Consider the following 26,458-nt stretch of genomic DNA (forward strand, 5'->3'; position numbering starts at 1 on the left):
TAAGTATAAGGTTTAAAAGATATATAAATACAAACTAAAGTAAAATGTCCTCAGCTTATCCTGAGTTAACTGAGAAAAACATGAGAGGACTTCAGAGTTCTAATTCTGGCTCTGCTGTGTGATTCTGGGACCCAGTTTTCTCAGCTGGGAAATTAGGATGCTTCACGTTATAAATGAAAATTCTGACTTACACATTTGCTGAGCTAATTAATTAGTGCTCATTTACACTTTTTTCCTCTCTTGCTTCCTGTGCACTTCTCTCTTTCCCCATTCCTCTCCAGCTCAAGCTGAAGGCTGACCTCGACATTCCAAGTTCTTTTGCCTCTTTTTCTGGCTGGGCCCAGATACCAGGTTGATGAATAGTATGGCTTGATCAATATCTAGTACAGACGCTAGCACAGTAAGCTCTAGTATGGGCAGAAAGCCCATGATTTCTCAATTCATTGTGGCTCTTTTTTTGGCCATGACTGCAGCATGAAGAGATTCTAGGGCCAGGGATCGAACTTAAGTACCACAGCTGCCACTCAAGCCACAGCAGTGACAATGCCAGATCCTTAATCCACTGTGCCACCAGGGAACTCCCCATTGTGGTTCTTAAAGTCTAAGATGGCACCAGCCTTGTTCCATCTTCCTTCGCAAGTCACAGGAAACAGGGAGAAGGGCTCTTCTCTCTCCAGATCACATGACACTTTATCCCATGAACCGTTTCTTCTTCAATAATAACCACTGTTTGCTAATGACTCACTTAATGATTTCTGCACTGTGCTAAGCAACTTATACATGCAATCTCACTAAACCCCAACAGTAGCTTTAGGATAGGTATTATTATCTTCATCCTACAGATGGGAACACTGAGGTCAAGAGAAGCTACATGACTTGCTTGAGGAACACAGCATGTAAATGGTAGATCTAGATTATGCAGTCTCCGGAACCCTTAGATAGGACACTGCACTCATGTAAGAGGAGAGACATAAAGCTGGTCTTCTGAGCCCTGGTTACCCAGACAATATGTGACAGCCATTTAAGGTCTCTGAGGCTCCGTTTTTTTTTACCTGAAAAATGGAGTAGCAGTATCTACCTCCAAAGGTTGTTGTAATGAGCTGGAAGGTACATGCAAGTTATTTTTTAAGATAAAAAAATGCAAGATACGGAGTTCCCGTCGTAGCACAGTGGTTAACGAATCTGACTAGGAACCATGAGGTTGCGGGTTCGGTCCCTGCCCTTGTTCAGTGGGTTAACGATCCGGAGTTGCCATGAGCTGTGGTGTAGGTTGCAGACGTGGCTTGGATCCCGCGTTGCTGTGGCTCTGGCGTAGGCCAGTGGCTACAGCTCCGATTCGACCCCTAGCCTGGGAACCTCCATATGCTGTGGGAGCGGCCCAAAGAAACAGCAAAAAAAAAAAAAGCAAGATAAAGGTAGGATTACTATAGAAGGAGAAGGAAACAGACACTGGGTTTGTCTCTCCACCCTCACAGCTGCCTACATCACCACAGATCTATGTAGGCAGCTCTGAGAGAGCCTGGGGGCTTCAGGGCAGCCACAGGTCCCCACAGTGACCACTAAACGCTAAGTTTGATCTCCATGCACCTTGCAGCCTGTTCACTGCTTTTACAGGTGGAGTGCGAGAGTCCACAGGGGCTGGGTGGTGGCCTGTTTCTATGGAGGATGGAGACACTTGAACAGAAGTAACAGGCAGGCTTGTTAGCTGCCAGTATTCCATCTGCTCTCAGAACTCCTTCATAAGACTGAGTCTTCTGTTACTGCTGCTGCTGAATTTATAATGGAATCATTCCCAGTCCTTTTTTTTTTTAAATTCATAAAGTAACTTTTTCTTCTTTTACTGATCTGTACTTTTGATAACAAACAAGTATTACTTCTATAAAAAGAAAAAATCCATAGTGTTATCCCTGGTGAGAATCACCATTAACACACTGAAATACACTCATTTATATCCCTTCTGTGCATATGCAAAAATATACATGCATAGGAGGGGTACAGTTGAATATACCTCACAGGTATATTCTTTCATAATCCACTTCTTTTTTTTCCACCCAACTATCAATCATGAATACTTTTCTCAATCAAGAAATAGATTTCTGTAAGATTAAGATTCATGACTAAGTTGTATGGATTTACCATACCTAATGCTGGACATTTAAATTATTTCTGCCTTTTCACTATTACCTACTCCTCTGTGACACACATCCATGTTCATCCTTAATTATTTCCGAGGAGGGAAAATAACAAAGATAGTACAGAGGGTTCTAATATGCAGTTTCTTTACTTTACCGCCTTACACTAGGGTACTGAATTTGTTACAATGAATCAGTATTGGTACACCAGTATTAATTCAAGTCTGTGTTTTATTCAGATTGTCTTAGTTTTTTCCCCAATGTCCTTCTTCTGTTTCAGATTTCGCCCATGATACCACCTTATACTTAGTCATCAGGTCTCCTTAGGCTCTTCTTGGCTACGACAGTCTCTTAGATTTTCATATTTTTGATGACCTTCCTTGACAGTTTTGAGGAGCAATGGCCAGGTATTTTGTAGAATATCTTTCATTTGGGATTCGTCAGATGCTTTTTGCATGATTAGGCCATGGTTACGGGCCTTGAGAAGTAAACACTTTAGAGGTAAAGCACCATCTTCACACTGTACTAAGGGCACATGCTATGAATATGACCTGACCTTGATCACCTGGCTGGGGTAGTATCTGTTAAGGATTATCCACCGTAAAGTTACTCTTTTTTGCCCCTCTATATACTGTACCCTTTGGAAAGAAGTCATGATGAGCAACCAGACCTAGGGGATGAGGAGTCATGCTCCTTCTGGTTGAAGGTAGAGTACCTACACAAACTATCTGAAATAATTCTGAACATGAAATTTGTCTCTTCTCCTTCACTTATTTATTTGATCATTCATTTATACTGGTATGGACTCAGGGATGTTTATTTTTATACTCTGGGTTATAATTCAATACTACTTAATTGATTTCATTGCTCAAATTGTTCAGCTTTGGCCTTTGAGAGCTCTCTTAGTTCACTCTTGATGGCCCCTGACATACCCTCATCAATGTAAGCTGTGTTCTGAGTTTTGTTGGGAGGACCTCCTTACTTCCTGGCACTACAAAATGCCCCAGGCTCATCCTATATATTTCCTGCCCCAGTCCTAGAATCAGATATTTCTCAAACAAGCAAAGGATAAGTATTTTTTAAAGTAGCTGATATATTGTTGTTAAACTGCCCTCCAGAAGTTATCTTGTCTTGATTTACAATCGTTATTCATGCAGGTAGAGAATGCCCATTTTCCCCACACACTTGTCAACATGGGGCAGTTTCGAAGTATCTGTGGGGATGAGAGTGTGCACGTGCTTCTCCTCTGAAATAACTTCTATGTTATTACTTGGTTTCCTGTTGAACTTTAAGAGGAAAATACCATGGTGGCTGTACACTTTCCCTTTTCATTGGCCTTCCCCAACCTCCCTTCTCTTCCCCACTGCTGCTGGATTTCACTGAACTGACGACCTCCTGTGGTGAGGGCTGAAAGGAACCTTCCCAAGCCTTCTATTAGGGCCCAGGCAACTCTAGGAAGCGGAGGGTTAGAAGCAGAAAATAGCCCAAGGGTTTTCCTTCTTTGCTTCCTGCACCTTCAGGAAATCCACCCGACCCAGTTTCCTTATCTTTTCTTGGCAAGTGAATAATGGAAAACCAATCTCTCTCCAGCAGTTTCCTTCCACAGAAATCTTCAACATAAGATTTAATAAAATGTTAAACTTCAAATTTCCTGTTGCTTCAGCTGCTGTATCCTACAAGTTACCAAAGGGAGAAAGGAAAAAGAATCAATAAATGAATATGCTCTTGACACTCATCTCTAATCTCTATGTGAGTAGTAGGCTTTTTTTTTTTTAAGTGCCTCATATTAGTTCTCAGTAGTTTTGTATCCCACAGGGACCTTAAATCAAGGTCCGGAAGTTGCAGAAAGTTGGAAACTGGAAGCATGGCAACTCTCAGGAACTACTTCTCACATCACAGAGGGTTATGAATGTAGAGTTAAGAGTTAGAAACATCTAGGCTTGAGTCACAGCTTTGCCATTTACCAGCTGTGGGATTTTGAGTTCAAAGTTCGTACATGGAAATGGAGGTCAACCTAGTGCCTACCAGGAAGAGTTGTTGGAAGGATTAGATGAAGGTTAATACACAGAAAGAGTGCTGGACATATAGAGAGCTTGACGTGGAACCTGGAACCTTGAAAGTGCTCAATACACTTCATAGTTATAGATGAAAAAAATCAAGGCTAAAAAAGAGGCTAAAAGTCATATAGTGAGTTGATGGCAGTGAGATTAACTCAAAGTCAGTTTCTGATTCTTGAATATACCTTCATACCGGCCATCCCCATTTTCCCTAGGAATGCCATTTATTAGCAAAAGAGAAGCGCTAACACTGCTGTCACACATGCCCTGTAGGCATCATTCTGTCACTTGAATGGGTTCAAGACTGCCTCTCAATCTTATTCTCCTGGTATCTGATACTAGGCTGCTGGCTAATAACAGTAGTCAACAGCTGTAATTTATCGAGTGCTTTGTATGCTAAACACTGTTCTCAAAATCTTAGAAGCACCATCTCCCCATCCCATTAAGTCCACCAGCAAGCTCTGCCCACCCCACTTCACTTCCCGTCTGCCCATTCCTCTGCTCCACTGCCACCATTAGCTCTTGCCTGAACTGCTGCAATTGACTTTTGACTAGTTTTCCTACTTCTGTTCTTACTACATTACTGTTTAGTTTTTCAAACTGCACTCAGAGTACTATTTTTTAAAAATGTGCAACAGATTATGTCACTGTTCCACTTAAAAATCCTTCGATGGCTTCCTATAGCCTTAGGATAAAGCTCATGGCCCTTACAAATCCTTACATGCCTACCTCTCTAACCTATTTCATGCCACTTGCCAGCTATACTGGCTTTCTTTCTGCCCTCAAATAATCAGAGCTTATTCCTGCCCTAAGTCCTTTGCATTTGCTGTTAGGTCTCAAAAGCTCTCCCCTCACAGCCTGGAATGATTTGCTCCTTAACACCTAGGTCTCAGCTCCACTGTCACCTTCTCTGAGGCTTTCCCTGACCAAGCTACCTAGATCAGCCACTTCACCACTGTGCTATCATGTCAGACTGTTGTATTGTTTTCACAGCACCAATCGCTATCTAAAGCTGTTTTGGAATGTAAGGGTCCTTGACTATTCTGTTTCCTGCTGTATCACTAGTACCTGATCATGTGCCTGGTACCAGTGAAACCTCAACATGATTTTTTTTGAATGAAGGAATGAGTGAATGATCACAATAACCCCATAAAGAATTACTGTTCTAGAAACATTCCAAGTCTTCCTAGGCAAACTGTGGGCAACTTGCTGGTCTTAGAGATACTGCGTGGGAATCTCACGGATAGCTTACTCTACAGGTGAGCCCTGGCTCCATTTTTTTCTAACTCTCACTGCAATCACCAGGTACATATAAGCACCGGGGGACCAGGTGTGGATTAAAACACTGTATCAAAAATGACGATTACTCTTACAAATGACTAAGCCTTACTGGTAAAGGATGTGTGTCTGTGTGATGGACAATGAAGGCACTGAGGGCAAAGCAGAAGTAAGTTCATATCCAGCCCTTGCCAAGCAAGGAAACTTGAAGCACCAATGCACCTCCATGAGGAATTTTCTCATCTTCCTTACCAAACAGCTGCCTGTTTGGCAAGGTGCAGCCCTCTGCAATCCAGCTGTGAGCTGTACTCAAGGCAGGCTTGGATTCCAATACTTCAACCATTCATCCCTCACTCTGATGGTCTATGAAGGGACAGAGTTGTCAGGACAAGGTAGAAGTGACAGGGTGCTTAATTACTGCTCCTCTCCTTCTCTCAGATGAAACGAAAGCTGAGGTGTGGATCCAGGAGTGTGAGTTGGGCTAGTCTGTGGTGATACTGATGGGCAGTGGAAAAGAGCATCACTAAGAATCAGAGACATGGCTTCAACGTCATTTCAACATTCAGCAGTACAACCTTGGGTGAGAGGCCTCTTTAAAGTTTCCACATCTGTAAAATGAGGCTATTGATACCTCTAAGTACTCACTAAATGGATGCTATAATTATTTGCTAAGCTCTGAATGAATCACTTCAACATTTTCACATTCAGTTTTCATAATAATAACCCTGTATAACAGCATTACCACTCCATTTTATAGAAGAAAACAGTAAGAAGCAGAGAAATGCAGTGACAGTCCCAGTCCCACAGCTGGCAGAGCTTGCCCTTGCTTTTAATCATGGATGGGGGATGCCAGGCTGAGTGAAGGCAGCTATGGCTGCATTTATCTAGTCAGGTTACTGGTAATGCCTCATCACCAGTAGCATAAGTGGTGATCTCTGCTGATCGCTAAAAACTTTCCAAGGTCTCAACAAAATCAGACTCTAAACCAAGTACTAAAAAATTACCCGGAGTTCCTGTCGTGGCGCAGTGGTTAACGAATCCGACTAGGAACCATGAGGTTGCAGGTTTGGTCCCTGCCCTTGCTCAACAGGTTAACGATCTGGCGTTGCGGTGAGCTGTGGTGTAGGTCGAAGACGCGGCCCGGATCCCGAGTTTGCTGTGGCTCTGGCGTAGGCTGGCAGCTACAGCTCCGATTCAACCCCTAGCTGGGAACCTCCATATGCCACGGGAGTGGCCCAAGAAATGGCAAAAAGACAAAACAAAACAAAATTACCCTCCTGCTGAAGGGGATCCCAATAATCTCTTTTAAAAAAAGTTACAGCCAGATTTTTCCCGTTTTTCTCAACTACAACCAGTCTGTGACTTTCTTACAGCAACCTGGCAACAAGTCAGCCATTGCCCTCAGATCTCACCTTGGTTCTTATGGGCTCCAGCAAAGTCATGCAGAAGGCCTGCTGTCAAGCCCCACCTACCACGTATCCTGGCCTTAGGACAGTCTCCCTGGGTTAGACACCACTTTCAATTGCAATTCCATCTGTCCCGAGGTGAGAGGCACCCAGGTCTCACTCTTTTACATAGGGTGCATAGAAAATATCATTCAGGGCTCCAGCCAATTTTCCTTCTACCCCACCAGAGAATAAAACTGGTGCTAAGTCGAGATAATGCCCCCTTGTCTGCCTTCAGGGAGCCAGTGAGGAAGGTGGTCTGACAGATGCTGCTTTCCCTTGCAGCCTCCAGGGGTTCAGGAATCAGCACGCCTTAGCTTAGCTATGTTATAAATGTCAGTCTTTGCCATGTGAACTCCTTAGAGGCTGAATCTGTTTCTCATTCACCATTTACCTCCCGTGTTTGACAAGATGCCTGGCACTCAGTGTCAGTGTCTGGTGGCCAGCACACTGTGTCTCTCTCATTCTGCCTTGGCCTAGGAGAAGGGACTTAGCTGGCAAAGTGAAAGGGGGAGAAGGCTGACCTTCAAGGCACAAACCTGGTCCGGCAGGAAAGCAGACTTTTCTCCTAGGAGCACCAAAATCTGTCTGCTGGGAGCATTCCTAAAGGAGGCACTGTAACATGGTAGGAGGGTCCACTTCAGAGTAGGACCGGAATTCCCATCCAAGCCCTTCTGAGCTGTGTGACTTTGGCAAAGCTAATTAACCTCTCTAAGTCTTAGTCTCCTTATCTATGAAATAGGGAGTTATTTATTCATTCATTCTCTCAGTGAATAAGTGTTTACTGAACACTCACAATATATTAGGCACTGTAACAGGTGCTGGCATGATAGCAGTGTACAAGTCTGACAGAGTCCAGTTTTCACGAAGCTAAATTTCTAGTAAAGAAGACAGCTAGTAATGAAGTAAACAAATGATTTCAGATAGTAGAAAGTATTATGAAGAAAACAGCAGGATGCTGAGATAGAGAATGATAGGTGCATGTGTGTTGCAGGATAACTCAGGAAGGGGAAAATATCAGGATGTACCTCTTAAAGTTGGTGAGTATTAAATGAGACAACAGATATAAAATATTTAGCATACTTACTAACAAGTAATGAGCACTCAACCAAATTTCAACTGTTCTTAATTACTTCTTCCTGAGGTCAGTTGCTTCTCTTTCACCTCCCAGTGGCTAAGCTCCCACTACACACCAGTGATGGGAATACAGAAGGGAATCAAATAGGAGCTCACAGTCTGGCAAAGAATGCAGCCTGTGTGCTTTGACAAAAGGATGAAGTGATAAATTCCACCTATAGAGTCAGAAAATACTATCAATTACTATTGACAGGTGGATTGGTATTTTCCAAGAAGACTACGGGGCCAGAAGAAGGGCATGCCAGGTGGAAGGAACAGCTTAAAAAAACTCTTGAAGATGTGAAACAGCCTGGCATGTTCAGAGAGCTGTGAAAAATTCAGAATAGCTAGAGGTAAAGTGTGAGAGGTACACTGAGAGAAAAGGAATCTCATCAGCAGCTCCTAATGCTTATCTTCATGGGTCATGCTTGAAGTGTCTCCTAAGAAGACAGTCAGGGATGTGGATGGGAAAGAAAAGGAGATGAGAAATGTGTCAGGGCTCCATATGGCGTCTACCACACTGCAGACACTCCAAGATGTGAATATGGGCTATGCTGAAAATATTCAGCACGAGTTCTCTGTGACACCCCCAGGGTAGCACAAACAGATGTTTCAAGGGGAAGAAAACCAAACACCCAGTGGTAACAATATAAATCCTACATGGAAGGAAAGCAGGCATCAGGCTGCTCAAATGTGATTATACCATCAGCACAGGTCTGAGACAGCCTGGAAGAGGAATACAGGTGTCAGTGTATAATGACACGAGGCGTCTGGAGTGAGTGGACCCTTGCTTCCAAGCAGAGCCAAGGAGTCCTTATTTGCCCAAGAGTCTAAGACCCATGCTGGGGACACTGAGAGGGTTCTGTAATAGAGAAACAGGAAACTACAAGGAGACTTCTTGTACCGAGTTAGGAGAGGATGTTTGTGAAAGGGAACCATACAGATAGAGGCCTGGTTCCCTGCCTGTTTATTACTCTGTCCTATCCCTGCACTTGCAGTAAATGCTCTTGTCATGAGTCTCCCCAGGAAATGGAGAAAAAAATTAAGAAAGCTGTCCCCATCCCTAATATTCCAAAAGCAAGGTCAATGGCTCACAGCAGCCGACAAATCTGGACTTAGGAATCTGCCCAAGGTGGGAGGACAGCTGCTAGATGCAGACAGCCAAGGAGATGAACATCACATCCAATACACATTGAGCCAGTCTTACTAGAGGCTCTCCCTGGATTGCAGCTGAGTGCTGTCAGATGAGAGAGAGCACTAGTCTGGCCAGAAGAGAGGAAGACGACCCAAAACACATGAACACACCAAAAAGGAGAGCTGAAGCAAAGTGAGGAGAGAGGAACTGAACAGCACAGGTCTACGTCCCTTTTGCATGCCACCACCCAATCTCAAGACTAAACAAAGCCCACAGCTCTGAATCAAAGGGCTGCCCTAAGCACTGGAGGAAACAACAGATATCCAACATGACGTCCTGTAAAAAGAAGCCACAGCCTCTGTCACATTCAAAAGATCTCTCCATAATCCATTAAGTCTAAAGACCTTATCAAAGTTGTTCCTTTAGACTAAGGCACTGCACTTTTGGCTGAACCCCTGGAGTTAAAAATCAGTAGCTATTACGAGATGAAGAGACCATGGGATCACCATAAACCACTTGAGCACAGATGAGTTTCTGGGTTAGCCAGCTGTCATCTAGGAAGCTGATGGGATGAGACGGATGGTTAAGTTTTGCTGGGAAAAAGAACTGATACTCTTTAAAGGGCTGGGACTAGGGTATAAGCGCATGATGCTGAAGGAAGCAGATAAAGATTATTAAAGACATCCTGCCTCCTATGTTTTCCCGAAGCCAGCTCTGCTGTGACACTCAAATGACATAATCCTACCACTTCAGACCTGTTTCATCCATCTGCAGAAGAACATAAATCAGATATTGTAAGATTTACTTATGATACCTGGAAAGCCACTATTCTCCACTGGCCCACTTACGGAGCTCAGCCGGAGTGGACAATCCAAACACCCCACCAGGCACCAGGGAGATGTTCCCCTTCTATTGAGTAAGGCCCAGTCACCCTCTAAGGTGGTGGAGTTGAGGGGCATCTGTCAGCAACCTAGATGGCTCCCCACCGCCAGACTTTCAACCCTGGCTTTCAGACTGCGAGGAGCAGGAAGAGCATAGAGAAACCAAGGCTTAAATCTAGTCCTTCCACTTTTTACCTGGGCTCCCTGGCCAAACTCACTCCCTGGGCCTCAGTTTCTTCATCAGTAAAACAAGGCTAATGGCTCACAAGTTCTTCACCAATGTAAGAGCACATGGCATGTGGTAATTGCTCATTAAGCAACCGCACATGGCTCTGTTCCCTTCTCCCAACCTGGATCAGATGCCCTCTCAGGCTCTGCATTCGGAGTCGTAATCAGAATTCAGTTTTATACAGGACAGTATAAGATAGCGCTTCAACACTGGTGTGAGATGGTAACAAAAACTGCGCAGACCTTCTGCTTTCCCCACCCACTCGCTACTTAAAACATGCCACAGAGTCTTCATTCAGCCCAGCACGGGGGTGGGAGGGAGGGAATGACAAAACAAACATTTCAGCGAAATGCTTTGGGGAAAAGATGAGAAGATGCCTCTAGGGGTTGTTTTTAAATTAAAAAGCATTGGCTATGAGACAATAAAGCCATCATTTCTAAAAACTGGTCTTAGGGCCCTTGGCTGAAATATATACAAAAAAGAAAAAAAAAGACATTAAAAAGATGGTAATTCTGTTTTAAGAGTTTAAGAAAAGCCTGTGGAACTACCTGTTTTATGTTCAACTGGAAAGAGGAAGCTCTATTCCTTCTCAAACTACTTCTCTAACCTCTGAAGTCTGAGTTTTTTATTTTCCCAGCTTTATTGAGACATCACTGACATATAATGTTGTGTAAGTTTAAGGTATACGATGTCATACTTTGATGTGCGTGTATACTGCGCAGTGTTCACCACAATGAGGTTAGTGAACACACCCTAGGAACAACAACGATTACCATGTCTGTATACTGCGCAGTGTTCACCACAATGAGGTTAGTGAACACACCCTAGGAACAACAACGATTACCATGTCGTTACTGCCGCTAGGATCTGACAGTGCTCAGAGCCTGGTGGGGCCAAGGACTCTGGCACCCACTCGGATGCCTCTCCTGCCTACTGAGGGGGATGGCAAGACGTGGCTTTGGACATGGGGTTAGATTGACTGAAGGGGCCCAGCCCCTAAGGCCAGAATCGCTGATCTGGGTGAAAGAAAAGATGGTCACATACTTAGCTCTTATTCATTCTGCACAGCATGAATGGTCACAATGTGGCTGGAATGGGCATTCTTGCTAGAGGTCAAAATGAGATCCTCAAATTAGGCCCAACAAAGGAATGTGAAAATTGTCTGCAGGAGGAGAGGAGAACGACTCCACGAATATGACATAACTCCACACCAGAAGCTTTATTTTCTCTCTCATTCCAACTCCCCCCAGCCCCCACCATAAAGAACAGTAATAGCACTGAAATCCACAGATAATCCTTAAATCTCTGTGGCAGCTCCAGTTCTAAACTCCTCCTTCACACTGACGGTTTTAACAGCTGTTAACAAGTCATAACAAGGGCCTCTCTTGCTTCAGCCTGGAATATCGATATCCTTTCCCTCCTCAAATCATAATGAGCCTTCAAGTCGACATGTTCCACGAGGCTGTGCCAACCCTCCAGTCCCCAGAGACTACTCTCCACTCCTCTCAGACCCTCAGTGTCTGGGTCCTGCCCATAGGGCCCAGGCCCCTTTAGCAGTTACACTGTTCACGGGGGAGTGGGAGAAATGGAGACCGCTGAAGGCTGGTGACACTGGGTGAGCTAGAAGCAGCCTAATTAAGAGAATATGCATAAAAATGGCCAGGGAGCCAACACTAGAGCCAGAGCCCACCAGAGGGGTGGAGTGGCAACGGAAGCAGTGAGCCATGTCCATAAACAGGATCATTCATTACAAAATCCCAACTTCAAAAGGTCCAGGAAGGCTAAGAGTGCAAGGCGAGCAGGACTGAAGAGCCCCGATAGAGGCTGTGAACAGAAGGGGGTCCTGGGAGTCTCTTTAGGCAGTCCTGGCTGGGTGGTTTGGGGCAAAGCACCTGAAAGGTTCAAGAGAGTCACATAAGACTGGGCACGAAGCACGTAATGTGAAATTCATTTCCCTGGCAGTGATCCCCACAGCTATCTCTGTGGTCCTATTAGCAAGCTCTGAGGCTTGCCTTTTCCTCCCCTGGACAGTAAACAGCAGCTCAAAGGCATGTGCTGTGACTACTTACAACTCTGACTAGCAGTTTGGGTCTAAGATGTGTGAAATGAAGACAAGGGCTTTGCCTTTTCCCTGCATTTGCTGTACCTCAATCACCTTCCCCTTGGTGAAAACAGTCACAATTAGAGGGTTACAAAAAGTGGGAGGCAGTCTGGGTGCCCATCAGGTGGGGGTGGGGGTGTGGGGCAAACCGTGGGATAACGACTGCTTGGGTCTAGTGTATGCAGGATGCTCGGAAGGGCACTGCACTGCTCTCAGAGAGAGAACACAGACACTGCAGACATGTGCTTATCTTTGTTTTCATTTTGTTCTTGGTTGGTGCTGTTTAAGAATGTGGCAGTTGGAGTTTCTGTTGTGGCTCAGTGGTAACAAACCCAACTAGTATCTATGAGGATGCAGGTTCAATCCCTGGCCTTGCTCAGTGGGTTAAGGATCCAGTGTTGCCATCAGCTGTGGTGTTGGTCACAGATGCAGCTCGGATCCTGTGTTGCTGTGGCTGTGGCGTAGGCTGGCAGCTGCATCTCCGAATAGACCCCTAGCCTGGGAACTTCCATATGATATGACGCACATGCGGCTCTAAAAAGACAAAAAAAAAAAAAAAAAGAGAATGTGGACATTTACCCATTCCATAATCCTCTACTGATTATACTCCCAGATACACTGGATAAAGGTGCAAAAGGTGTGAAGGGAGACTTTGAAGCCACTCCTCCAGCTGCCTGACCACTGCTCGGGGACCCATGGTCTTGCTCTGCTGGAGCAGAGCCCAGCTCCCTCCTCCAGTCCCCACTGCCCTCCCAGAGGTCAACCACAAGTTCACATCAAGCAACAAGCTGCGATTACAAATTGAGTGTCTGCTGGGAATATCTCTCCAGTGTCAAGCAGCCATTAAAAGCACTTAAGGAAATCACAAAGGGAGGTGAGAGAACACTCCGGGGAGGTACAGGATAGGGAGGGCAGAAGGGAAAGCAGAAGCCCACCCTCTACCCTGAAGGGAGAAACAGGCCATAAAAAGCAAAATTGGGTCTAAAGAATGGGCCTTCTTTTGGGAAACTGAAGAACAATGAATCTTTCAACCACTTGTCTGCTGGGGCCGAAACACTTCAGGGGTGCCTAGGAAACCTTTTGCTAAAACAGAGTAAAATGACATTTTAAGCAACTGCGTATTTTTTAAAAAATTATTCAACGAGTATGCATTAAAATAGGTACTATATAATCTTTCATCTGATTTGGACTATCTCTCTGTGAAGAAGACATTATGATTCCCCATTTGGCAGGTATGAAAACTGAGGTTCAGAGAGGTCAGTGGCTTGAGCATGTCTGAAGCTCAGGTTTGTCTGACTGCAAAGCCAATGTTCTTCCTACCAAAGAGAATGCTGGGTTGCGACTTCCTGCCAGGTCAGCATCACTCTGACCTATCTGTTGTTATTCCTGGGGTCCACAGAGCACAGTGGCTTTTCCTATCCACCTGATTAAAGGAAGAGGAAACCTATATATCTTAAGTGGGCTGAGTCTGTGATGGAATCCTTCTTAAATCTTCTAGGTGGTAATAACTATCTAAAAGGGAAGGACTGAGTTCTGAGATAAGCAGATTATGTAACCGCGGGAAAGTCACTTTCCTCTCTGAGTTTAGTAGCCTCATCTGTAAAATGGGTCCATTAAAACCTATGTAATAGAGAGAGTAGTTGTGAACACTAAATAAGACATCTGATTAAAGTCCTTAATATACTACCTGGCACAAAGTAAATACTTTATAAATAGCAGCTGTGACTGTAATTTCTGTTAGATAACCAGTTTTGGAAAATACACAGTTTTAGTATCAACTTGTTCTCATTGCATACATGCTATCTATGGTTAAATTTTTTTTTTTAAAAGCACAGAAAATGTGAGTTGAGAAAAGAAAGAGCCATATTCTCTCTGGAGCTGGTCCTCTCCCTTTCTGTTCAATCATCTTAGAGCACAGCTATTTAGAGACTAGAAACTTATGCTATATATACATATGGCACGAACCTTGAGCATTTTAGGAGGCGAAAGACATGTGTAGGATGAATTCATGCAAATGGTTTTGCTTCTGGTTATACAGACCCCTGAAGGCACATTTGCCAGAGGAACTCTCTTAAGATGGGCAGCTCCTCCAGAGCGCAGTTCAGGCTGGTTCCCTGTCTTGCCAGCCAGCTTAATTGAACAGGGAGTAGCAAACTAAAGGAGAACCAGGCTTATACTGTGTCCTCACTCTTGCTCTTCACTCTGAGCCCCAAGGGGCACAAATACCCAGAGGTTCTCTGTGGGTTTTAATAGCCTGTGCTTGCTTGCTTGCTTGCTTCTTTCTTTATTTATTTGCTGGGATCAAAGCTGAGCTGCAGTTGTGACCTACACTACAGCCATGGCAATGCCAGATCCTTAACCATTGTACTGGGCTGGATATTGAACCTGTGCCACTGTAGAGACAACGTTGGATCCTTAACCCACTGAGCCACAGCAGAACCCCCAAATCTCCTGTACTTTTGACTCAAAGCTGCTCCAGTGGTAAACTACATGTTTTACTGTCTACGGAAACCTGTAGCCATAGCTGTGGGACAAAGTTTCTATCTGCATTCCCATTTCTGCACTCCTTCAGTTGAAGCAAGACTAAACCCTGACCCAAGGCAAAAGTAAACTATGCTTCAAATCACTGCCCCTCAGGAAATGGTGAACAATTTTTCTCTTACTATTTGACTGTTTTTCTTTTAGAGGATACAGCAAGCCATAATTGTTTGAATGTGCAAGAATGGAGAATGTGGAACTCAGAGATTCAGTTCAGAGCTAGATTCATTTGTGTTTTAACTAATCCCTCAAACAGTATATTTGGTTTTACAGAACCTTCTGTAAAATAGTAGAATTTTCAGTATAGGTCAAGTGCTAGTAGCTTTTTGGCATGAAAGAAGCAAAGAACAATAACTTCTTTAAGGTTACTGCACTGGTCTTATCTTGGCTTTTATTTGTAGGTAGATTTGGGAAAACTAGTTCTTTCAAGTCTGTCTTTCACATATTGACAGAAGAGTCAGGTGATGCATTTTGTAGAAATTAAGGCTCCAGAGACTCAGAAGAAAAAGCACTCCCTATGAAACAGAAAAGGACAGACGGCAAAATTCTACAGTCTAGTTTTTTGATAGTAGATTTTCAGGAATAAAAAGCTGGTGAAATTTAAGATCACTTGGAGATGCAGAAAGAAATCTTGCTCTCACTCAAGCCAAATTTTAGAAAAAATCTCACTTGCCCTTTTTTGTTAAAGGCAAAAACAAACATTTCCAGACCCCCTAATATACTGCATAGTGTATATCTGTTTACAAACACATAAGCATACACACATACAGATACTCATTCTAAATTCAGTTTGCAACATCTATTCCTTCTTTAATTTGCCTTGCAATCACTGAATCAGTAACCTTAAATTGGGTAGCCAGTTTTTATTAAGGGGCAACTCCTACATATTTAAAAGACTTAGCTGGAAAGGTATGGTATAAAAATATAAGTTTTTATGGAAATTTAGGATACTCCTACATTCTGCAAACCACCGTTATCACCTCTTTTTAATACACACAACCTTTGAATGAGGATTCATAACACTGGGCCTCACAGGTTATCTTCCAGGCAGCCTTTAACTGCTGATACCCCAAGCCTTGGAAAGGATATGTTTAGCACAGATATATCTAAAAAGACATCTTCCAAGACAGGCTCAATGTCTAGAGCCTTATCACCTACACATTGTTTCAAACAGAGGAGACGCCATTTCTTGGACAGCTGAGTGCCCCAACCCTTCTCCACAAAGGGGCTAGATTCTACCACAATCTGGCATTTCAGATTCTGTGTCTATTACCATCCCCCTCTATGTCACAGACAGACTCTCACCATAAAGATCAGGTCACATATCTAATCCCAAACTGAGCACATGCTGCTCCCTGGTTGGCCTGTCCTACTATTAACCCTCAGCATTGAAAAGGCTGTGCTTGTGTGTGGCTCACTGATGGGGTGATCTTCTGGTACCAAGCACATCAATATTCCTGGCTGTGCACATGAAGGTAAGATGATCTCGGGGTGCCCCCAAACCTGGATCCATCAGCAAGGCTTTCCTTCCTGCCTTTCTAAGGACATCTGACTGTAATCTGTGCCCGTGAAGTAAGACCTTCCATTCCTAAGGAAACCTGCTTCACAGGTTCGCTGATGTGCATAGCATATTCCTTCCAATGTGCCCTTCCAGGAAAGGGCCAGACTCCCACTTCAGGCACACAATTCATTCTGATCCAAAAATTTTCTCTGTTGCATGAATGCAAAAACATATGCACACACACAGGACGTTCCTCATTTTCTCTGGAGTAATGGGAGCCTGGGCAATACTTTAAGTATTCATTTTCCAACATAAATTAGAATAGGGCATAGAAAACACTAGTGACATCTGCACAGATACAAAATGTATTCATTACAGCTGGTGCTATTACAATGAAAGGAAATGCATTCATAATGGCAGGACATTTGAAATAATGTGTTGCTGGATTCTGTGTCCATAAAAGCAATGATGAAGAAACAGGAGTGGGTCAAATAAATTAAAAGGAGTAATAGGGGCATGGGATGAGGCGGCTTCAAGGGCCCTGGGCAATGTCAGTGAGATGGCACATTCACTGGATCCACAAGGAGAAAGTTATGATAGGGTAGGTGAGGCAAGAAGGGCATCAGGCTGACATTCTGGAGAACTGAGCTTTGAATCCTGGCTCTGTATATTCGAGCTGTGTGATCCTGGGCCAGTTGTGTCAACATCCCCTTAGGTATGTCAATACCTAGACTTCTCACCCACACAGTGAAGAGAGCTGCCTCACAGGGCTGCACGAGGAAGAAAGGAGAGGTCATACATAAAGTGCTCAGCTAGCATCTGGTATATAATGAGCATACAGTCGACACTGACTTTTATTTTTTTTGTTATCACTAAATAAACATACTGTTCTGTGATTTTTAGGCATCATCCACCTCTCCACATCTCAATTTCTTCTTTTATAAAGCAGAGCTAATAACACCTGCCTTCTACTGCATGAGCTTATTATGAAGAGCAATTAAATAAAATGTTTGGCAGACACTACTGGTTGGCCCACTTAGTCATTCCCAACTTGCTCCCCTTGCTGCTTTCTGCTCTGGAGTGTGGAAGGGTTAAATATTTACATAACCAAGCCTGCACTGCGCTGGAGGGGGATGGGTATATGGAGCCCAGTTGAAGTCCCTGATACAGAAGGATAAGTTTTCTGGTTGTTTGTGGGGGCTGTCTGCTTGGAAAGTGTTTATTTTTTCCGATTAGTACAGACATGGCCCTCCTTCTGACCCCTTCTTCATGCTTGAACAGGGATATGACACCCAAAGCTGAAGCCCTTTTTCAGTCATAAGGCAACCAGCACAAAGAAAAAGCCCAAGGAGTCTCAGAGGCACATGGCAGTACTGACATCATTAGCCACTGAACCAAACCAGCAGTCACCTCCTTCCAAACTTATTTATGTGCAACAAATAAACCTTTCTTTGTTTAAGCTACTGATACCAGAGTTTTCTGTTACTCAAAGCTAAACACAGTTCTGATATAATGCATTAAGTACTCTGGGGAATTAAAAGCCCTCTATATAAGTACATGATCTTTCCTGTGCCAAGAATTTCATTCCCTTGGACCCGTCTGGCTAATTTATATGCATCCTTTAAACTCAGGTTTAGTAATATCTCCTCTAGGAAGCTTTCCAAGACCTACCCCTCACATTTCTCCCACCCTTTGGACTTCTCAAAGCACTCCATAACCTCTATGTTGGTATGTGTTGCATGGCTTTGTAATGATCCATTTACTTGTCTCTTTGCTCCACCAGATGGTTAAAATGTCTCAATAGCAAGGATCCCTATCTTAGCCATTTAAAAAAAATTCGTAGCACTTGTCACAATACCTGGCATACAGTAGATAACCCATTAAGGATTTGTTGAAATAGTGAATAAGTCAACAAAAGAAAGACCTGAAAGGGCATGAAGTAAACTATAGCCTGTAGTCTTATTACCCATTCACATTTTTGAAAGACTGCAAATAGCTTTCTAATTCCTGTTATTATTTTCAGGATATCTAGGCTGGGAAAGCACAGGTCTAGGCAGTGATTTATCATTTTGAGTTATTCCACTTGATTCAGTTTGAGTTCATGACATTCCCCTATTCCTGCCTCCTAAATTAATTTTTGTTGTGTTATTTTAGTCCATACTTATCTACACAAAAATAATTTTATTTTCTTCTTTGCTGTTAGAATTTACCCTTGTGATAACCAAAGGCATCTTGGGAATAATGCTGTTTGGCACCAAAATAAATGTTCATACCATCCAGCAGCTCCCTTCCTAGGTGTCTGAGTTCTGTCTCTGTGACTATGGCTTCTGGAGGCTTCCTGCTGACTCTGCCATATCTGGATCCTTACCATCCTTAAATGAACAGTGTGTAAGGTCCTCAGGCTGAACCTAAGATATATATATATATATATATATTTTTTTTTTTTTTTTTTTGGTTCTTTTTGGTTTTTTTTTGCCAGGAAACACGTAAACTCTCATGTCCTCTTCTTATAAAACCAGCTTGTCTCCATGATTTGTATAGACCACAGCCTCTCTGAAGACAGATTACTAACTCTGCTGCCAAAATATCCAGAAAAATGTAATGCCAAATAACGTAATATTACTCAGAATATAAATCAGAAACATGCTCTATTATTGGGCACATTACACTAAAAAAAAGTCTAAAAGGTGAAGTGGTCTTCCCCTGACTGTCACCAGCAGCTGGCCTCAAGTCTGAACTTCCATTCCCTTTGCCTATAATGCTTGCCAGGCCCATTTCTGCTTGGCTGGCTCCTTTGCTCAGTCAGGTATCAGCTCAAAAGTGACCTCGTTAGCCCTTCTTTGAACCCCTTATCTATAGCAGCTTCTTCTCCCTAGCTCTTCTCTATCGAATCACTTGGTTTCATTTCCTTTCTACACTGCTATCTGAAATTATTTTCTTCATTTAGTGGTTTACTAGTTTTTTGTCTATCTCTTCCCACTAGAATTAAATTCCAACAGAGAAAGGATCTCATCAGTCTTGTTCACTCTGTATCCTCAGCAACAAGAGCTGTGCCTGGCATAATAAAGGTGCTTAATAAACATGAGTTGAAAGGGAATAAGAAAGTGGATGGTGTGTGTTCACTCAGTAAATCCATTTTGCTGTCCTTTACTTGAGTTTTCCTTTGGGAGCGGGGATGAGGACGGGGTTGACGGGCAATATGAAAGCTCAGAGGTGGTAAGGTTGGCTTCAAGAAGCTATAAGGAGATATGGAAAGAGCCAGCATTCTGGTTCTGCCTCTTAACTTACTGGAACATGTTTCTTCATTGCTCTGAGCTTCAGTTTTCTCATCTGAATGGTAAACTATTTCAGGGAATCAGTGTAATGATTAAATGAGACACTGGTGGCACAGAGTAAATAAGTTAGTTCCCCTCTTCCTTGTCCCTCAAGGCTGTAAAAAGGGGAAGCAGTCCAAGACCCCCAGGAAAATAGTCTAATGCTTTTTCCCATCCCAGCGGTCGTCTTAGTAGCTGGGATGATTCTTCATAAAGATAATACCAACCTGCTCTATCAGGGATCTAGCCCACAGGCAAATTTTGAAGTCCTGAGTCTACTCTAAAAACAATGAGTATGACTCTACCTTGCAAGATTATTAGAAATTTATTCCTCTCTTCTCAACTTTACATCAACTTACATGAAAGTGGGCTGACATTATTCCACAGAGGCAAGCTTATAAATCTGTTTTAAAGAGCTTTGGGTGCTGATTCTGCTTCCTATAGTCTCCTCAAAACCAGAGCACTCAAAGTCATCAAAAATCTGTGGTCTCCAGGTCTCCTAGAGATACTTTTGGTGACATGTTCTTTAACAGCTATTTACTTATTTAAACACATTTACTTCCTTACATTCAATTTATTCTACCCATTCACTTGTTAATTCAACAAACATTAATTAATTGATATGCCAACTGCATGTCTAGCCTTAGTAGTGAGAGTTACCATATCCTGGCAGTTATTAAATGGTAAGCACTGTGTCTAACCCCTTAGGAGCACCCGGTCATTCATTTTACCCCACAGGCAATATGATCATCCCCATTTTAGAGATAACAGAGCTGAAACTGAGAAGCTTACATAAATTGCTTACATGGACAATAAATGGTGGCTAGTACTTTAACCTAGCTCTTTCTGACACCAACTCCATGCTCTTATCACAATACTATAGCATGCAGGTCTAGAAAATGCACTTGGTACTTATCAGGGTCCTAAATACTTTCATGAATTTAAAAGAAACAAGGCTAGACTACATGACCTTTCTCGGGGTACGAGCTCCATTTTACTCTTGTTTGTATTCTTAGCCCCTCAAACAATAATGAGAATGAATTAATGAGAATGTGGCACTTGTTCTCAAAGTACAGTAGAGCCAAACTGAAAAGTTTGCGTAAAGATCTTTAAATAACAACATAATAAGAAGCCCAAGACACAAAACTGTATAGGGTACAAAAAGTGTGAGTGATTACACACTTATAGGGTTTAACCCTATAATCAAGCAACAAAATGAGGAGATGGAATTAGCCAAGGTATCATGGACTTAAATGCTTCTAGGGGCCTGGTAGGGAATATGAATGAATGCAGGGAATTAACTGGGCCAGGTGGAGTCTGGTAAATCAGAAAGCACACACCCCATTTAAGGACTGGTCAATGTTATAGATAAACATAGGTCAAGAACTGCTAGAAAATTTGAATTTTCAAAAGAAACTGAAAAAAAATCTGTTTTTTGATGTTAAATCTTTCAATTTGTAAATTCTGGTCAGTAATTAATATGCTGAAAAAATACTTTATGAAGAAAACAAAGCATATACTTAGGCTAGATTTAGCTAGTGACCCCATAAGTTTGTGGGTTTTGGATTCGAATATATTTCACAATCTTTTCATCACCAAGGACCCCTAGAGAATTCAGAATTTGAAACTCTTTGTCTAACAAAAAACAGTTTGAATATTTAGTTTTCTTGTATGAATTAAAAAAAAACTGACAAATTAGGTTACCACAGAAGGAAAACAGCTAACACAATTCTGCCCTGATGCAGTTAAATGTAGGATTTCCCCCTACAATTTTTGAAATACCGAAGATATAGTTCCTAAGACTTCTACTTCTAGCTTCATGGTTCCCTTTGGGATCTGAAGAGCTCAATTAGAAATTACTGAACTAAACATGGAGAAGCTAAGATCTGGTGGCACTGAGGCACAGTAGCTAAGTGTGGGATTTGGAGTCAGAGAGAACTGGGTTGAATGCAAGGTCTTCAACTTCCTAGCAGCTTTTACTTGTTTGCACAATGGGAATAATTACTCCTCTTCCCAAGAGAAGGATAGGGTTAAGGATAAAAGAGAGGCAGAAGCATGCCCTCGAGATGGAGGAAGAGTGGCAGGAGTTTCTAATTCGGTGGATATGTGGTGGATATGTGGGGGAAGGATAAGGTTTCTCCCCAAAGAGACTCCTAGGCTGACACCGTGAAGGTGTGAATATGCTCAAAGAAGTGTATAAAGATGCTAGGATATCAAAAGACGCTGGAGAAACATTATGCATAAGGCTACATTAGTCCCATGACCTCAAGGCTCTATGTGTTCCTAAGGGACCTACTTTGGAGAGGAAAAACAAATTCTATCTCCTTTTTGGATTCACAAGAAAGCCAAGGAGAAAGTGAGGGCTATGAGCAAAGGTAAAGAGGAAATGCACACAACCCAATGGGCTGAGACAAATGCAAAATGGAGTCATTTTAACATCTTTTTCTCCAAGCCAACCTTCCCTCCCATTAGCATCACCAGTAGTCTGTGGTCTTCTAAGACAAAGAAAGACTCCAGGGTCTTAGAGCCACAGAGGGATAGAGCTAGAGGGAATCGCAGGGCCCACAACAAATAGGCTTTTCATTTTATAAATATTAAACTCAAGCCCAGAAAGCTTGCCTGAGTTATATAGCTAACAGAGGGAGGCCTGGAAGCCAGTGCTCTTGACTGCACCCCATCTCTCTCTGTTGTTCCTCAAATACAGCCACTCGCTAAGTCCTCTCCAGACCCCATACCCATGTTTCCCCCATCCATTCTTTTCTCCCTCTTGCTAGTATTCTAATCCAAGTCAAATCACTGCCACAATATTCTAATCTTCTAGGCCTTCAAGACCCTTCCTTCCACCTGAAATCATTTCGCACCTGCCTCAACAGTGACCCCCTGCTCTGCTAGGGTAGGTTGTGCTATTCTGCCCTTGGTCTTTTCCCTTTGCCAGCATGTCCCACACAGGGGGGCTGCTCTTAGCCTTGGCCTTAGAATGAAGGAGAAGGGAGCAGAGGTGAAGTTGATCTACAGGGGGTATGCGGTATGTGAGAGAGTCAATGTTTGCTGCTGTTGCCACTGGGATGTCAGGGGCATTTACATATCGCACACACTCACAACAGTGCCTTTACTCAAAGGCGCTTGAAAGAATTTTTTTTTTTTACTGAATGATCTGATAATCTTTAATAATCTTACTTTAGAAACTATCATCATCTTCTCCATTTTATAGATGAGAAAACCAAGGCTTAAGGAATTTAAATAGTAGGGCTAAGATTATATAGCTAGTAGGTGATGTGGCTGGAAACTGACCAGAACCTCTTACCACAAAGCTCATATTCTTTAACCAGTACATCATACTGAGTCTGAGAACCCTTTTTTAAAATTTACATAAAAATCTGATAAAATTAGTAAGTGTACATCAAATATTATAAGCACAGTTTGGAATTAGAAATATAAAGAACAGGAGATCCCTAGTGGCTCAGCAGTTTAAGGATTTGGCATGGTCACTGCTGTGCCTCTGGTTACAGCTGCAGTGAGGGTTCGATTCCTGGTCCAGGAACTTCTACACACTGTGGGTGCTGCTAAAAAAAAAAAAAGAAAAAGAAATATAAAGAGCAATAGAACAGGCTATAAAACCGATAATGATACTATGTATCTACTGCTAGAGTCTAAAACATACATTTAGTTTTAAATTACATATTATCTCATGTTGTCTGATCATTTCATATATTACACTTATCCCTTGGTATCCTCAGAGAATTGATTCCAGGATTCCCTTCAGATATCAAAATCTGTGATGTGCAAGTCCTTTAAATATAAAATGACATGTTACACATGTATAATCTTTTGACTATCCTCTGCCATTTCCACTTAGTTGCAGGCAAAGATTTCACCCTAGAGACTTCTTTACTGATTGATGATGGTTAATTCAGAAAAGAGCTACCCTTCTTATTTCCAGTTCTCAGGGAGTCATAAGTCTGGCTTGAACACTCCTCCCCTTGACTCAAGAGCTCTGGTAGCAAAGGCTGAATTTTAAACAACTTTCGGGTCTGATGGAGACATAACTTTTGAACTTCTTAGATGCCAGCCCTATCCCTCAAAGGCGGGAGGAAGAGAAATGCCTTCTGAAGGAGTGTTCTAGGAGAAGAAAGAGGAAATGGACCTCAGGTTGGAAAAGTAGGCGTCAGCACAAGAAGATCTGTTTATTTTGGGAACTATCTCAGGATGATACATCTGAGATCTCACCCTGCTTTTCCAGATAGCAGCCTGTACTACTGCTGGCTCAGATAGGCTGCTGTTCTCCAACCTCAACATGCACAAGGCACAAAAGTCTGCAGCTGAAAGGGTAGCCACTGACATGAAAGCATCTCTGCAGCTCATCACTTGCCAAGGACAGGGAAGAGGCTGCCCCAGTCTCTCCAGAGTCTGAGCACACAGTCTACTCCCCCTTCAAAGCTCTTACTACCGCATCCCTGCCCTTCTCAGAAGGCTCAAACACACCAGACAGGGCCTGTGTGCAGCTTTAAATGAAAAGAGCAAAGAAACTAGCCTTGTATAGTTAGATTAAAACCCCTCTTTAGAATATATACATGGGGAGAACTTTTTCTTTTTTAGTATTTATTTACTAAACATCTACCTGCCTATCTATCTCAGTGTAAGCCTACAGTGGTGATTTGAGAAGGCAGTAGAGAGAGCTGGCTAAGAACATATAGACTTTACAGCCAGATGGTTTTGGTTCATACCCTGGCTCCTACCATTTATGAGCTATGTGACATGGGCAAATTATTTGATCTTTCTCTGCTTAATTTCCTCATCTGGAAAATAGGGATGGTAACAACCTTTATCCCTATGGGGCTATTATCAGGATTAAATGCAATCATGACACATAATACTCTTAGAACAGTGAATGGCACACAGTAAGCCCTCAATTAGTGTTTGCTATTATGACCGTGATCCCCATTATCAAAGGAATAGCTAAGGGTTCATGAGTCCTAGTTGTTCATTTTCCAAGTCTAGAACATGGCAAAGTATTGCTCATATAGATAGTTAGCAAATAGCACAACGGACCTGCTACGTCTGCTACTGAGATTAAAAAAAAAAATCAAGTACAGATATTGCCATTCAGAAACTCACAGACTATTGGTGGATAACAAAGGCAGATTCACACAGAACAGAAATCAGCTGAAGTAAATGACCTGCACAAGGTGACACACTGAGAATATAATTAATCTAATTTCTATAAGGGTTTTACATTTGAACAGTTTTTTGCATATTTTTATTAAAATCTGTATTACATTCTAGATGAATACAGTTGAAAAAAAAATTTATATTTAAAAAAAAAAAAAAAAAAAAAATAAATAAAAAAAAAAAAAAAAAAAAAAGAAAAAAGAAGAAAAAAAAAAAATGAAAAAAAAAAAAAAAAGAAAACATACTGAAATAAAAGCTGCTGAGGATGAGGTGAGCAGGCTGAGGAGAGGTGGATTTTGTGTGATTTACAGTCCTGGCCAGACATGATATCATGGGCATTATGAGAATCCATCTTGTATCTAAGATTTGGCATTATGGGAATGGGGAAGGGGTTCCAGGGAGGGGAAGGGTGAGTAGGAGTGGCAATAAGGGATCAACAGTAGAATTCCTGGAGATAAGTTATGTGACCTGGACTAGTATGGTGAGGAGGAGGGGGAGGGAGGTGAGAAGTCCCTGGATTTGATGTAGTTGAGGGTAAACCTCTGACAAAATTTGCTGATTAATTAGATATGGAATGTGGAGAAAAGAGAGCTGTTGAGTATGACTCTTACGTTACCAGCCTGAGACGTGATGATGCCATTTACTGAGAAGGAGAAGTAAAGGGGAGAAGTGCTATGGAAAGGGAGAAGAACATGTAACAAGACTTATGTTTTGAGCAAAAGCAGCTATGAGAGCAAAAGCACAGGATATAGAACAAGAAAGAAGGCCTTACTTCAAGTCCTGGCTCTTGCCGCTTCTAGCTCTAGCCGGGCAGCCTGGACAAGTCCTTTAAGTCCTTTACTCACTTTCAGTTTCCTCATCTGTGTAATTCAGGGATAGCAAAGCCACCTCTCAGGTTTGTTCAAACAAGGAGATGAGATGTCTGTGTACACCCTGTAAGTTGTAAAGCTGCTGAACCAAAGGTAATCTTGTTTCCTTTGTTATTTCTGATAAACGTTTGTTGAAATGACTTATGCATGAACTTCAGGTTATAAATACCATGATGTCTCAACAAATACCATTATGAAAAGACTTAACTTTACATCATCCAGTTCTATTTTGTTTGTTTAATGCTTATACTTTAAAGAGCAGAGCCTAAGTTACATTTCTTATTTGCATTTCTTAACAGATGATCATTCACGGATGTTATCTCACTTGATCCTAAATACAGAGTGGGTGCTATTGCCCCTAGATGACTGATGAGAAAATTGAGAATCAGAGAAGTTCTACCAAAGGCCTGACATTCTAATCTCATTGCCTTGCTCTCTTGGCCTTTAAGTCAGAATACTGCAGTCCTGGTGTATAATCCCACTTGGCGTCATACCAGGGAAATTTCGACACATACAATGCTGAGCACCTTCATGAACATTAGTTAAAAGAAAAAACAAACACAATTATTCTTTAGGTGCAGCATGTATCAGTTTGCAAAATACATCTATACATGTATACGTGTGTGTGTGTGTGTGTGTGTGTATACATACATAAAATACATATTTTTTTGGTTCCTCCCAACCAGTGATAAC

General features: G+C 42.4%; 1 protein-coding gene across 2 annotated transcripts in view; it reads right to left on the minus strand.

Moving 5' to 3' along the window:
* Positions 1–26,458, minus strand: part of TRIM44 (tripartite motif containing 44) — a 103,546-nt gene that overhangs the window by 7,928 nt on the left and 69,160 nt on the right. Inside the window, exon 5 of one of the 2 annotated variants that reach the window (XM_005660994.2) lies at positions 1,355–3,805. The exons of the other annotated variant lie outside the window; for it this stretch is intronic. Coding sequence (XP_005661051.1) covers positions 3,775–3,805 — 31 coding nt within the window. The 3' untranslated portion in view covers positions 1,355–3,774. Of the gene's footprint in view, positions 1–1,354; positions 3,806–26,458 lie in introns of those variants that run through there. 2 annotated transcript variants of the gene reach the window in all.

The sequence above is a fragment of the Sus scrofa genome, chromosome 2 (assembly GCF_000003025.6).
Source record: "Sus scrofa isolate TJ Tabasco breed Duroc chromosome 2, Sscrofa11.1, whole genome shotgun sequence".
In the NCBI taxonomy this organism is placed as follows: domain Eukaryota; kingdom Metazoa; phylum Chordata; class Mammalia; order Artiodactyla; family Suidae; genus Sus; species Sus scrofa.